Source organism: Scyliorhinus canicula, chromosome 6 (assembly GCF_902713615.1).
Source record: "Scyliorhinus canicula chromosome 6, sScyCan1.1, whole genome shotgun sequence".
NCBI lineage: Eukaryota > Metazoa > Chordata > Chondrichthyes > Carcharhiniformes > Scyliorhinidae > Scyliorhinus > Scyliorhinus canicula.
Window position 1 is genome coordinate 127,450,864 of NC_052151.1, and position 16,299 is coordinate 127,467,162.

General features: G+C 38.1%; 1 protein-coding gene across 1 annotated transcript in view; it reads left to right on the plus strand.

The window, feature by feature from the left end:
* selenoi (selenoprotein I) overlaps positions 1–13,038 on the plus strand; it is an 84,129-nt gene extending 71,091 nt beyond the window's left edge. The window contains exons 9-10 of the mRNA XM_038800119.1: positions 5,223–5,405; positions 6,257–13,038. Of these exons, the coding sequence (XP_038656047.1) occupies positions 5,223–5,405; positions 6,257–6,322 (249 nt within the window). The 3' untranslated portion in view covers positions 6,323–13,038. The remainder of the gene's footprint in view (positions 1–5,222; positions 5,406–6,256) is intronic.
* Positions 13,039–16,299: the final 3,261 nt, after the last annotated feature.

Sequence of the window (16,299 nt, forward strand, 5' to 3'; positions counted from 1 at the left end):
GCAGTTAATAGATGTGGAGCATTCAGTGGAACTATATATTTTGTAAGATCAAAACCTTCAGGGTAGAAAATGTATTGTGGCCATGTATTTCCCAAATATAACATTTCCATTTCAGCATTACTTCTGATCATGTATTTTACTGATGATGTATTTTCAGAATGGTCATCAATGGCAGAAACCCACCGATAGATGCATTGTTTACAGACCTATTCATATTGGATGAATGGTTCATCAGTTTCTCATCGATTAACTGTCAATTGAATAGACCTTTGGGAATAGTCTCAACCATGTTTGTTCAGCTTTTATCCCAGGCTTGGAGATTAAAAATGATATATAATATTAACTGAAAGTTGCAGGACTGATGGCAACTATTTTTTTCAGTATCCAGTGAAAACATTCCGAGTTTCCTTGTACCTCAATTCATTTCCAATTGAGGATTGTGGGCGGCACAGTGGTTAGCACAGTTGCTTCACCGCTCCAGTGTTCCAGGTTCGATTCCAGGCTTGGGTCACTATCTGTGCAGAGTCTGCACGTTCTCCCCGTGTCTGAATGGGTTTCCTCCAGGTGCGTTTCCTCCCACAGTTCAAAGATGTGCAGGTTAGGTGGATTGGCCATGCTAAATTGCCCTTGGTGTCCAAAAAGGTTAGGTGGGGTTACAGGGATAGGGTGGAGGTGTGGGCTTAAGTAGGGTGCTCTTTCCAAGTGCCAGTGCAGACTCGATGGGCTGAATGCCCTTCTGCACTATAGATTCTATGATGATCCGCATTGCCCATGATAATGTGGTGGGCACCAGAATTTGGTAGTGCAGCACAATCTTGACGACTGATTTTTCTTTTGCATTAATTAACACTTTTTCTTGAGACTGGGAGCTCACTTGCACAATCTCTTTAAATATAACATACTCGTGCAGTGGTGCACAACTTCAAGCACTATATCTAGCTTTGGACTTTCAGAATTCTGTTCTATAAATAGTAGGTGTGGCTCGCTTTATAGTGGTTCTTATGTGCAAATGGGAGAGATTTGTTTACCATTAAAGATCTAGCTATCTTTGCAGATTAACATGTTAGATATTGGCTACACAGTACTTTGGGTGGGTAGTCTTGAATCCTTGTACTAATCTATTAGATGTTTCTTAATGAGTAGGAAATTTGCACATTTTCAGTCCCGTAGTAAAAATGATAGTTTCCAGAAAAGCATCCACCAATTCCAGCAGGTCCCCCCGTCACACCAGGGCACAGGGTGGAGAGGTTGATCCCCACCCTAACAGGATCCACCTTCGGGCAATCAACGAGGCAAAGGCTACAACATCTGCCTCCATGCCCGTTTCCAACCCCGGCTGGTCTGACACCCTGAATATGGCTTCCCGAAGGCCCAGGTCCAGTTTCATGTGCACCACTTGCCCTAAAAACCACCTTCCAGTGATCCTCCAGCTTTGGACAGGACCAAAACATATGAACGTTGTTTGCCCCCCCCCCCCCCCCCCCCCCTCCCTAAAACAATGTTCACACACATCTACCCCCTCAAAGAGCCGGCTCATCCTCGCCCTTCTAAGGTGTGCTCTATACACCACCTTCAGCTGTATCAGCCCCAACCTTGCTCATTAGGTGGAGGCGATTCATAATTATCTTTACATGGCATGGACAATATTATGATCTCGGACCAGACCCTCACAGTTGGTAGGACACCGGACAGAAACCCCAATATTTTATTTAATTTGTAAGACTGAGGAAAGGATACTGCATTCCAGGAGTGAATCCAATCACAAATAAACACATGGTATGTTAAAACAAACTTTATTACTAACTTTCACATCATAAAGAAAATAGCTTACAATTATCAGTTAAACAATGCTTAACAATGACCATGAAACACTAAATCCTAACTGCTGTCTTTTATCTCCACTTGAGCAAAACCCATCTTTGGTCAAAATCCACCGTCAATATTTTTATATCTTGTAAAGAGAAATGTTCAATGAAAATGACAAAAAATCTTTTTAATGTTCTGATGACTGTCTCCTGGGTTTGATGTTGAGATTCATTTGGGCAGCACGGTAGCATTCTGGTTAGCACAATTGCTTCACAGCTCCAGGGTCCCAGGTTCGATTCCCAGCTTGGGTCACTGTCTGTGCGTGGGTTTCCTCCGGGTGCTCCGGTTTCCTCCCACAGGCCAAAGATGTGCAGGTTAGGTGGATTAGCCATGCTAAATTGCCCTTAGTGTCCAAAATTGCCCTTAGTGTTGGGTGGGGTTACTGGGTCATGGGGATAGGGTGGAAGTGTGGACCTTAGGTAGGGTGCTCTTTCCAAGAGCCGGTGCAGACTCGATGGGCCAAATGGCCTCCATCCGCACTATAAATTCTATGAGTAGGCTCGATATCGCACAATAGCGATTGCATAAATTTTTAATAATCTTTATTAGTGTCACAAGTAAGCTTACAGTCAGATGTAAGCTTACATTAACACTGCAATGAAGTTACTGTGAAAATCCCCTAGTCGCCACACTACGGCGCCTGTTCAGGTACACGGAGGGAGAATTCAAAATGTCCGATTCACTGAACAATCTTTTGGGACTTTCAGTTATTGTCTTCATTATATGTCCAGGAAGTAATCGCAATGGGCCATATTTTAAATGGAGTGACAATCAGATTGCGCCACTGTACCCACTTGCCTGCACTAAAATTCTTGCCCAACCTTCCTGACTCTGGCTGGGTGAATTTAGTCAGTGTGGCCATTTCATGGCTCCAGTGATTTGAGTCCAAAAGAAGCGGAGCGTTGGAGAAAATGGCTCCTTTTTAACGGCACTAGCTGCTGTAAAGCAGGTGTTTAAAGATCCCATTGAAAATAATGGGCCACAAGCCAGGGAGAAGCAAGTTTCTAAGCTAAGTGGATGGGATTTGGAGGAGGTCAGATGGTAACATGTGGGGATGGCTAATACTGTTGGTGCAGGGAAGTGGGCGTGTGTGTTCCTTGTGGGGACTGGTCTGAGTCATTTAATTATTTATGCTGAAACTATTAGTGAAACACTGGCAAAAACATAAGAATTTAAATCACTGTTGGATGAATTCTAGCCAATTGTCCAGGGAAGTTGGCGCTTCCTCATAATTGCCGTGTAAAACCCTTGCCTGGGAGAGCAATTCCCCAATACATCCCCAAATCCTGGGGAGTCAGGAAGTTGTCAGTCAATATTGAACTACTCTTGTTTCTATAAACCAGGGGTTTTCAAAGTGGGGTCGCGACCCGTGGGTGGGTCGCAGGCGAGTGTCAGAAGTGTTGCGGAGGCAGGATCGAATTGCTGTTCGATGTGCCCAACAGCCGCCAGTGCAGAGTTTCTCAACAGCAGCGTTCGGAAGCCTGCAGGGAAAATCCTACCTAAAACGTCAATTCAGTCCTCTCCTTAAACAATTCCAATAAGGACAGATTTGACGATTAGGAATTCTAACTTATTGCACCAGATTAATGTTTATTAATTTTGCCCCTTTAATTATTTTAAAGTAATTTCAGTGCACTGTAATTGGTTTTGGGGACATAGGAGCTGATGGACGTATATTTATCAGGACGATCATGCTGGAGTGAATGTAACTTGGGGAAGTGACCGTGTGTCAACCACTGTAGGTGCGAACAGAGCGGGGGTTCATAGCTTAAAATCTTTCCTGAATCCGTGCTCAGCATTTCTGCCTGGAAATGTGATGAAGCCGGCTGGTGATGAGTGAAGGGTGTTTAAGGTGGCATTTGATTAACCTACCAAATTGTAAAGGTGCGGGAGGCAACTTCTGTATTGAAGGGCAGGATTGGCAAGATCATAAATATCGTAGTTAATCAATGTATTTGTCTATTGATTAAAGGGGAAAGCCACCAATTCTTATTAAATGATCGAGGTGAAATTGTACATTGGCTTGGAGGCAAATTTATATGGTCCTATCTGAAATTATGTTCTAATTGCTGAATACGATTGACCATTGGATTCAGACTGTTTTGTGATTCTGCACGCGTTTTAAATCCCTCCACACCATTGAGCACAAAAACTGTCATTCCCATCTCTCCCTATTTTACTTAAATGTCTGCCCACTTGTGCTGGTTTCATGTGACTGTGAAGGCGGATGTATTCAATTGCACAACTCGGCCAGCTGACGTAACTCTCAGCGGATTCAACACTTGGAATATGGAAGACACCATGTCGCTGAGAAAGCGGAGACAGGATGACTGAATAAGGATATGCGTTTACTTTTTCTTGCCATTCATTTTAGCTTTGAGCAATATTTCAAAGTTCAGTGATTTAAAAAAAAAAGAAAGAAAGAAATGGCTAAACTTTTCCGATCGATGGCCTTCCATTACAGCCATCAATGCTGCCTGATCTGACTATTTCCAGTATTGTCTGTTTTAAATTCAGGTACTTTGTATTTTGGGGGTCTGTTAGTTCAATTATCCTGTCCTCACTCAATGTTGACACATGTTCAATGCATCAGGGGCTGTGGGCAGCACGGTGGCGCAGTGGGGTAGCCCTGCCGCCTCAGGGTGCCGAGGTCCCAGGTTCGATCCCGGCTCTGGGTCACTGTCCGTGTGGAGTTTGCACATTCTCCCCATGTTTGCATAGGTTTCGCCCCCATAACCCAAAGATGTGCAGTGTAGGTGGATTGAACACTCTAAATTGCCCCTTAAATTGGCAAAAATGAATTGGGTACTCTAAATTTATATAGAAAAAAAAAGAAAATGCGCCGGGGCTACTCGATAGTGATTAAGATCAGGAAAACTGGATAATTTTCTTTCTCTCCCTTGTCTGGGGAAAGGAAGCGTTAGTGTCCCAATCATGGCCTAGACTCTGGGAAAACTGGGGAAGCGAACGGGACTTGGATTTTGAAGGTCGGCCGGCGTGGGTCCCGAAGGTTGGCCCGTTGGCAAAAGTGGGTCCCGGGAAAAAAAAGTTTGAAAAACACTCTTATAAACTATAAGAAAATTGCATTTGTAGAGTACTTTCATATTTTTGAATCTCAATCATGACTGTGTATGCAAATATGATGGGCAATTCAGCACAAATTTCCACAAAGTGCAAAGACCCACCAACAGGAAATGAAATGAATGCTCTTATTGGTCCATTGAACTTGACTCGTTCATCAGGAGGGCTCCCTATCCATTTTTGGAAATGTTAGTAATTTTGGGGGGGGTTATAAAGAAGTGCTCTTGTCCTTTATTTGTCTAAATGTAAGTAACTGCTTTTCTTTTACTCTGCAGTGTAAACTCATAGTTTGCCAGATGAGTAACACTCGCTGTCAGCCTCTCAGTTGGCTTCTCCTACCATTGGCTGCTGGTATGATCTTTGTGATCTCTGGTATTCTACAAGACAAAGAATATTATCTTCTTATTATTCTGGCAACAGTGATGACCCTTGCACATATTCACTATGGAGTATGTGTGGTGAGTGGATTGCATATTTTGCTGCTTTTTATATTTCTAGTTATGCAATAGTTAAATAATCGCTGTTAATTGTAGTACATAGGACACATTAGCTTTAGAAGGTAATACTATTGAAGGGTGAAGACTAAAAACCTCTACCAATATTGATTGAACTGTATTTTCAGCATTTCCATTTTAATTTTGGAATAGATGTGTGAATTAACATACACTTCTGAAGCTTAGAAAGTAGTCCAGACTGATGGAATAAACATGTTCCCACATTGCTGCTTTTTGGTGGTGTTTCCGATAATGCAGATGTAAATGTCAATTTCAGTGGATATGTTTTCATTGTATTGGTTGCATCAAGTTGGGTAAATGGAGCTTAGCTTCTGTCTTTGAGCTAGGCAAAATTTTAAAGAACCCATTTTTATAAGTATTGAACTGATTTCCATAGTTGCACTTTTGTTCTTGTGACTATCCATGTTTTGCCTCTATATCTTTGGTTCCTGAGATGGCAATTGACATGTATATTAGTGAATTAGAGGAAACACACACTTGGGGAAACATACCTTTCTAATCGGTGAATTGACAAACACGGGTGCAACACGATTCCAATGAAAGGGAGACAGATGAAGGAAACATTCCAGGCATGTGTGACTAAAACTTTAATATAAGTTGATCAATATGGGTGAACATGTAAAGAATTCTCAGCAGTTTCAGAACAGTTCATTCATAATGAAAAGAAAGTATCACAAATAACCCAATCTCCCTTTCAATTGAAAATGTATGTAAGGATTAGGTAAGTGTCACTTTCCAGGAACTGAAAAATATCCTCATATTTTTAACCTGTATTCTCATTTTATCGCACACAGGTGAATCAGCTGAGCAAACATTTTGGCATTTACGTCTTCTCACTGAAGAAACCGAATACAGAATGACTAGAGGAGGAGCAGAAAATTGGCTTGCAGGCTTCTGAAGTATTGTAAAGAATGACCACGCCAGCAGCCTGTGTATGCTTCAACCATCACTGCAAACTGTGCCCACTACCACCATCACCAACAGTAGAAAACAAGATTCAGATGGTCCCTCTAAGTATTAAAATATTGTTTTAGAAGAGATTGACTGATGATAAAGGTTTAATAACTCAATTAAGTGTGTAAATATACATTAACTGTGCACAAGCAAAGATTGTGTGCAATTGGCTGGCACTGGATTTTTTTCTTTGGTGAGCTGCTCCTTTGAGTAAAGTTCTATTACATCATTGGAGTCTTCAATATATTAGATAACTTTAATCCAAGAAAACAGACAGAAATACTTCAGCAGACTTTCATTTTACAGATTCAGAACCTAGTCCTTGAGCAATGTGATTATGTTTTTGTAACTTACTCATTGGAAGTTTTGTCCATCTTTTTATTTCAACATGTGTTCTGAAAAATAATTCCATCTTGCTTTTAACACTGGAGACTGAATGTTGATTTGCTGTTATAAGCCCAATTGAGCAACACTGCTGATTTTAGCAATTGCAGGATTTTAAGAAGCTGGAATTATAATGGTGCCTCTGATGTAGAAGTTTGCCACAGTCCTTATAAAAGCATGTATTTGAAAACTTTGTTGAATGAGTAAGTTATAACATTGAAGAGAAATTGAATGAAAATGTAAAGTAATTTTTAAACTGTTGATTATCAGAAACAAATCAAAACCTCAAATTGCTGTTTTCACTTTTGTTTCAAATATTCTGTTTTGTGGTGGTGAATGCATGCTGATTTTCTACTCTAAATAGTTTTCTTCAATGGGGGATTATGCTTGAATGATGAGTATACTAAAAGTCTCTGAGCAAGGTATACTTGGAAGGAACAAGCATGACTAGCAGTAATTGTGTTTAGTTTACAAAACACAATTTGCAAAACCAGAGGTTTTGTACCTAAACTCTGTTTAGGAAAGGCAATGAATATATTGTGTGTATTTACGTATTTTGGCAATTACTGTCAGTCGGGGAGGGGGGGGGGCAGCAATGCTCAGGCAGATGTGCTTCATGGTATAACGATTCATACTTTTGTTAACCAAATTTGATGGATCCTTATGTGTTAAGTACAATTCTGTCAATGGTCTCTTCCCTAGAGGTACTGTATATCTTATTGGTGAAGTTTGTCATAATAAAACATTGCAATTATCCATTTTCCTATTACATCAGTGTAATTTATGTTCAAAATATAATTTGGACCAGTGGAATAGTATCAGTTCTAATATTTTGTTTACTATTTTGTGCTAATCATTTTGAACTGGCTCCAGTTTTAGTTTCAAGCAATTCAACTGGCCCAAAATAATGTAATACTAAAAGATAAAAATTACATTACATCTTCCATAAGATACTTGCAAATCTGCATGGCACATCAAATTAATTTATAATTAAAAGTTGTGTTATAGCTACATATCTACAGTTGTCTCTGAACATGGAACTATTGATTAAACTCTTGTACCGCATTATGACAAAACATCAAATCCTTTTATTTGACCATTTTAATTTGACCATCTTAATGACATGTAGTATAAAAGTAGAGAAATTTGAATCCACTTGATGTCTATTACTTTTTTGTGCATTATCCACCTTTTGTAGATTTAGATCAATAATCATGGTTTTCATTTATCATTTTTATATTTCACCTGTGGCTCACACATGTTTATTTCTGATATTTTACACGTCAGTATTCTTGTGGATGAGTGCCCAAGGTTCAGCTTTGGTATAATTCAGTCAGTTGAAAGCTGAACTTCAGATCATAAGTAAATTAAAAGTGTTCAATTCGACCATTCAATTTTCAATCAAACCACGTGTTTAAAAACTCACGTGTGGTTTGCATTCTGTGTTCAAAACAGTGTGACAAATGGTTTGACCGTCGACTAGACTATTTTGTGTTTGAAGGATGCAACTCTGTTCAAATATTATTTTTCCTAATCTTTAGCTTTGGTTCAGTGGATGTAATTTATTCATTTTTGAACTCTTCGAATTCACTTGTAGAAGCGATTGGGGACCGTGATCTGGCTGATCTAGCTGTGGTTTGGAAACTATCTCTTGCCTGTATACATAGACGTAGGGAATTGGGATGCAAGACTTTTGTCGGAAGCTTTAATTTGAAGAGGAACTGTTTGACATGCAAGCAATTGCATAGTACAGTACTAGAAACATATGCAAGTTCTGTACCAGTTCCATTAAGGTCTGATTATTTATGGTTTCAAATGTTAACTAAATAATTCACAAAGTAGCTATTATCAATTGCTACAACATTTATAAAAGACATCACTATTTGTTTGCTATGATGAGATCACTCATGTAGCTGTTTGCAATTAGTTTTATTTCCCTATATCTTCCGTCTTCATTGCAGAAATGAGATTGTGTCCATGGAACATTGGTTAATAATTAGCAACTAGGGGCTTTTCACAGTAACTCCATTTGAAGCCTACTTGTGACAAGTGATTTTCATTTCATTTCATTTGGTGTGAAGCATTGATGTGTGAACCATCTCTATATGGCTTTTCTAGGTGTATGTTCTATGAATCATTCCCAACCAGCTATCGCTTTGAACAAAAATATGCAGGATACTGTTTCCATTCTTGCTGTTAATTTAGTCCTAATCATATGAATGAATCCGTATTATACCGTATCCATGATATTAGAGGTATGTTACAATTTCTGACTTAGAAAATATAAAATTACTGGAGAATGTGTTTATTTTGTGGTGTAAATGGATTCTTCTGTTGCACAATGCACTCACATTTCAAGACATTGAGTGAGGGGTGAGGTGCCCACAGAGTTTGTGGCCTCTAGGTATCACAGAATTTTCATTTATTTTTATATTAAATTCACAGTAAGAACCTGCAAAAAGTACAATTTTCCCCCTAAATTATAAGCTTTAAATAAAGTTTGATTAACCAGCTGTTGTGTGGAGAAAATTGTGAACATGCGCACTCAGGGGTAACTTGTGGTGGAACTGACTTAATGAATGATAAATTTAGTATTGAATATTTCCCCGTGCACTACCTGTCTTTTTTTTTCTAAAATAGATAACTTGGTGGGTGTTAATTTTTACCTCTTAACTTTGATATTTCTCACAGGACTGCAGTATTCTCTTTGGCCTTCATTTTAAACTATGAAATATATAGCAGGAAAAAAAAGCAGATTATTAACTTTGTCTTTTTTAGCAGCAGAAGTCTAATTTTTCTACAAAACTTCAAATGTTGGAAATGAAGGGCTGATGGTCAATCTTTGACTTTGTTTACAACCCTCTATTAGGACAATTGATTCAACTGTTATTTAGCACTGAGGTCTATAAACATCTTTATATGTAATTATGAAACAGATGCAGTAATGTTTGCTGTTCATGGTTTTAAGGTCCAAAGGTGCATGGCTATTTTCATATATTCCACGTACCAGAGGTTCTGTACAGTCAGTAATTTTTTTCAAATATTTTAGTTTACTACAATATTAACCCTCAACAGGTTTATACTGGATTGTGCTTCTCAAGCATAATGTTCCAGTGCACTGTTGTTCAGTTCAATTTGCACATAGTTCAGTTAGCACACTGATCTTTGAAATGTTTTTTGCAAACTAGTGAATTAGGATTCAACTATATAGAGATCTGCTTTCTATCCTTTGAATGCAGATTTTATTCATATAGGTAATAAAACATTTTGTTGCTCACCTTAATACTGATGTTTTAAACCGTGGATAATTGACTGGTTTAATTATTTATGTTCATGTTTTATAATTCGAAGACATCTGATTGCAGCTGAACATTGTGAAGGTATTCAATTATTGTTGCCTCGCCTCTTTTCCATGCAATTAATTTGATCTGAATATCAAAGTACAGTTTTATCTCGATTTTGATATGTTCAGTAATATTTTACTGCCTTGATCTTTTTGAGACTATGTTTGGGGCTGCTCATTTTCTTTTGCCCATATTTTCATAAGTTTACAAGGTTTACTTTGGAATGAGGAAGTATGAAAAGACGAGATCCACATGCCCATAGAGAAAACGCGGATGGCAATTACAAACATATTAAACAGTTCAGTATCCATTTGAATTTACAAAATCAATCTATGAATTTCTCCCTTTGTATTACTGACATAATTTATGATTAATAAGGGTTAGATTAGTGAGCTTTCACCCTGAGAAATGAATAATAAAAATTATCACCGTGCTTAACAAAGTTATGAATTTTCTTTCCTGTAAGCCTACAATGTCATTATAGCCTACAGCTTCCATTTTTTTTTTCTTGAACAGAGCTGGTTTTATGGGGGGGTGCAAACACTTGGGTCAACCTCTTCTCTTCAACCCCTTATGTTAAATTGAAAGATTTGAAATGAATTTGTTAACTGGTTACAAATTAAAAGTTTTCGGCATTTTGTAAAACATGTTCAATATACATTATCAGAATTAATTCAAATTGTTTCTTTGTCAATCTTAGGTAATTTAAAGCCCTTTATGACTTCTGTACTTTCACTCAATGACATTCAGTTGGGTTACATCAATATTTAGCAGTTTCACGGTTGTACGGCAATGTTTAGCAAATCTTGTGTTTTAATTGAACATTTATTTTGATAAATTTGCTAAACATTGGGAGGGATTTCATTTTAAACCTGTCATGCCTAGCTTTAGCATTCCTAATTGGCATCCACATGCTGTGCATTCAGTTGTTTTGTATTTTCTTTGTCACTTTGATTCTTAATCTCCCAGTTATTAAATGATTGATTTATTTTCATACATATCAGATTTCCAGTAACCTGATTATTACAGGTAGCCTCCTTGATTAAATATAGTTCATTAGCATGGCATTTTACCTGACATTGAATGCTAGCTCTAAAGCAAAGAACATAACTTTTGAGAAGAATGGGATGTGCACAGAAAGATTTGCCAGAAATGTCTTAATGCTATGAAAAATCAGTAAAACAAAAAAATGCCTGTTTATTTTCTAAGATTAACTAGTATTTGTTGTGACTCAGTCTATGTTTACCCAAGTGAAGAGGTAACTATAATGAGAGGAAATGCACTATTTGCAAATAGGATAGAACAAGTATCACTTTGTTGAATGAGGAAATGGTGACGAACTGCTACACCCGTTAATCAGGGGATCCTGAAGGAAGACCCAACTTTAAGATTAGGGATGTCTGCTTTTTTTAAACCAGTAACATTTTATTCTTGAGGAAGCAGCTTTTTGTCGATGCAAAATTTGCTCTCATTGAGTTCAGTTAATTTTTTTGCAATATTTAATCATTTTTTAAGTGGCTTCAGTGCATATATTCGGAAAATTAATCCATCAGCCTTGGGTGAGAATTTTGAAAGAGACAAGATTGCACTTCAAAATGATGCGGTCATTGTGTTGGTGGTAAATTTTGCAATAGATTACCTCAAAGTGACTGGTGTTAATCGTATTGTAATGGGACTATGTCAAATCGAGATACAGCTGAGAATTAAATAATCATAGTATTCAGTTAAGATTGTGTTTGAATATGTGTTCATTTGATTACACTCTGAATGCCAATGTGTAAAATACATTACACAAAATTGACTACTTAATTTACTATTGTTTCACAAGGATTGAATGATTTGCCTTTGGCCCTGACTCCATCTTAATGTTTATAAAGAACAATTTATTAAGGAAACCCTGGCTGCCTTTGCTTAAACTACCCATTCTACCTCATTAGCATTTATTAGCTATAGAATGACTAATATAGGTCTAACTGGTTCAACTATCCTAACTGGTACTAATATCTTGATCATTACTATTACAATGTTCTCTCTCCTGCAGATCATTACTTTATTTCTGTACACAATAACATCTAAACCAGAAAGCATGCAGTGCAAGAAGCACACACTTATTGTAAACTACGTATGCAGAGGCTGAGGAAGCTGTACAAACTTTATACTGTAAACTAAGTATATGCTGACCCAGACATGTATTGCATAAAGAGACACCTTGGTGGTACATGTTCTATAGCTCATTGAATTTGCTGCTAAGCATAGTCAACAAATGAGGCAGAATTTTATTCCATATTGTCAGGGTTTTGTATTCCACACTTAGTGCATTCATATGCTACATCAAAATTTAATAGAGCAAAATAGGACACAAAGTCCATTGACTGCCGGTCTTTGGTACAGTAATTTCTTGATAATTGTCCCTTTTGGTTTGTTTTCAAGTCAATGAAAGAAATGCGTTTTACAAGATTCTTTTCCATGCATAAAGTAATGATCTACATTGTAATAAATAAGGAATTCCCAGTACTGTTGCTATATAATAGAGATAGAAATATGACAATTTTCTTCCTGGATATTTTCCATACGCTATCTCTCCAAAATTATGTATTCAATTAGTTGCATTACTTCCATATTGCCAACCCCGCCTCATTTTTAACTGAACATAGTTGGGAACTTCACATTGCACACAGAATATGTCACATCCAATGGTCAATGTGCACTGATTCAGCAGAAGTAAAGTAGATCTCTGTTGTAGAATCCCACTCCCCTATGATCATCAGAAAAAAATGTATGTCTGCTGTTGAATAAGGTGTACGGTAGCTTTATTTTAGTTTGTAAAACGCTACTACGTTATTTATTTATTGTAAAGACTAACTTTGTGAAAGTTTAATAAATGTGGAAAACAACAGCAGTTTGATTTGTCTTCTCTCATAGGATACTGCAATGTGATTTCCTGAATATTTCTGAGGTTTTTCCAATTGGTTATCTCAACTTTATTAAAAATTTTCATCATTTATATCCTTGTTCCTTCACTGTAAAAAGGATAATGTCTTGATGAAAAAACATCCTGAAAACTTATGACAAACTCTGACAAAACAATGCACGGCATCTGCATTCCAAGACTATAACAATTTGCCATCCCATTTTCATAATTATGTAATTTAAGCTTGCATCTTTTTTAATGTACTAGATCATAGACAAACCAGAAGCTTTCCTTTTCCTATTTGTGCAACTGTCTATGATTATTAATTGAACCATAAAATTATTCTACTTCACTATCGCATCTCTCGAAGAATAGGCAATATCTTCATGTTGAAAGAGTGTGGTAATGGTTCAGTCGTCGAACATTTAAACACATCTGTATTTAAATTAGCACTAATACAAGCCAGCCTTCATCCAACACACATACTCATGCTTACAACAAAATATATTGTATTCATGGTATCTGTAGCAAACCTATCTCTCCAATAGTATAAAGCGACTACAGTGCAGAAGGAGGCCATTTGGCCCATTAAGTCTGCACTGACCCTCTGAAAAAGTACCTTAATCGAGGCCCATTCCACTCCCCTATTCCTGTAACCCCACTTCACCTGCACACCTTTTTGGACACAAAGGGGCAATTTAGCATAGCCAATACCCCTAACCTGCACATCTTTGAACTGTGGGAGGAAACCGGAGCATCCAGATGAAACCCACATAGACACTGGGGGAAAGTGCAATCTCCACACAGACATTCACCCAAAGCTGCAATTGAACCCTGGGACTGAGGTAGCAGTGGTAACCACTGTATGAAAGGTTAAACTTCAATCTATGTTCCTATAGCAAAAAATGGACTTTTTAGCTCCTCCAGCTTGTTTTGCCTTTCAATGAGGTTGTGGCTAATCTCTGACTTGATCCCATGTGCCCTGCTTTGTCCCATATCTCTGAATAGCTTTGGATAACAATTTACCAAACCAGCAATATTTGCCTTTTGTGAAGAAACTTTCAAATTCTGAGAATCAAAAATGCTAGAATATTATAAGGATGTGATAACTGGGTACTTGGAAATAATGGTGGAATTGGGTTGTCAACATGGATTTCTGAAAGGAAAATCACATTTGAACAAAGTTATTTGAGAATATTGCTCTTTTTGAGGATATTACACTCGGGGGGGGGGGGGGGGGGGAACTAGTGGATGTGGCTTTAGATAAGGTCTCAAGCAAGAGTTTAGTAAGCCAAAAATAAAACGTGGGATTGGGGACGATATACTGGCATGCATTGAGGATTGGTTAACAGAAAGGATAGATGGGTCATTCTCTAGTTGGCAAGCTGTGACTGGTGGGATACAGCAAAAGTCAGTGCTTCAATCCCAGCTGTTTATAATTTATTTCAATGATTTTGATGTAGGAATAATTGGAAATATTAATATTTCTAAATTTGACACGTTGATTATATCGTGAGTTGTGAAGAGGGTGTAAAGAGGCTTCAATGGGATTTAAACCGACTGAGTGGGCAAGAATATGACTGATGTTATGACCACTTTGCAAAGCAAACCAGAGGAAAACTTTTTGGTTTCCGGATCATACTTTTTTTTATATATTTAAATAAGAATAGTACTGACCTCTGCAGAAGGAAGTCCAGTAACACTTGAGATTTTTACAATTAAAAGAAAAAGAAAACTTCACACAAGATTATAGTTGTCTTCCAAAACATTCCCACCAACAGACTCCCTACTTGAACAAACCTAAAAGTAAACACCCTCCATTCAACACTCATTGAAGTTTATAAAAATCTGTAATATTACCCAAGGCAAAGTTGACCTCAAACTCTATTCCACTCTGCTGTTGAAATAAAAAACATTTTGAGACAGAAACCGGCTTTTCACAGCCCAATACTTTTCTGGCTTGACTGGATGTCTGATTCAAGCTTCACCTCACACACGGCAAACAACAAATCCTCTCATCACTGATATTGATAGGTAGTGACCTTTCCCCTCCGAGGGATTAATAACTGGGAGTATAGATTTAAAGCGGATTTGAGGAAAAACCTTTTTGACCCAGAGGGTGGTGGCAATCTGGAACTTACAGCCTGAAAGGGTGGGAACCCTCAAACCATTTAAGCATTTGGAAAAATATAGCTTTATAAGGCTATGGAACTGGGGTGGTATGTGGCACAGTGGTTAGCACTGCTGCCTTACTGCACTGAGGATCTGGGCTCGATCCTGGCCTCGGGTCACTGTCCATGTGGAGTTTGCACATGGGGGTCTCCCCCACAACCCAAAGATGTGCAGTGTAGGTGGCTTAGCCATGCTAAATTGCCCCTTAATTAGGGAGAATTGGATACTCTAAATGTAAAAAAATTTTTTATAGACTACAGACCAAATGTTAGAAAAGGGGATTAGAATAGATAGGTGCTTGATGGCTGCCGCACAGACAATGGGCCGAAGGTCCTCTTTCTGGGTTGTAAAACGCTCTCTTAATTATCCCTTTCATTTACTATTTCATTATCCTCAGCACTTTGAACTCAAATTTTCCAAAATATAAGAATCTTGCTTTGTCTCTGCTTTTGGGTCAATAAAATGTGGTATACATACATCCATTTACCAACAGAATTCCTGTAAGATGCAAAATGTTTGTTCTCACTTCTGAGTTCTCTTTGATATTCAACAGCTGGAAATAAATCAAGTTCTTATCTCTAATGCAAATTTCTAAACCTAGCTTATTTAATTATAAAGCACTTGATGGGACACTGCCTGGGAATACCAGGCGCAGTAGGCTTTTGTGGCCAGCAGAGACTGCTTGCGCCAAGCACTCCACACCAGAGGCAGGCAATCCTTTTGCTGCTCTCTGCGTCCTCACCATTTGCCTGCGGGCTCAGCTCAGAGGTGGATTGGCCGGGCCATTCAGCTGCTGCAGCTTTGCTGGGCCTTTGCAATGGAGCACGGTTGGGTGCCTTGGCTTGATGCGCTTTGGTGTCATGTGAGAGTACCTTTTAAGAAATGGGGGTTTATAAAATAGCTATAGTGGATGTACCTTTAAGAAATGGGTGTTTATCAGTGATGTCAGAGTGTGGGTGGAGCTGGGCTGTCTGCTTTTTTTTGCTACAGGGTGTGTTTAGTTTCATTTTAGACATTCAACAGTGGAAATAAATCAAGTTCTTATCTCCTAATGCAAATGTCTAAACCTAGC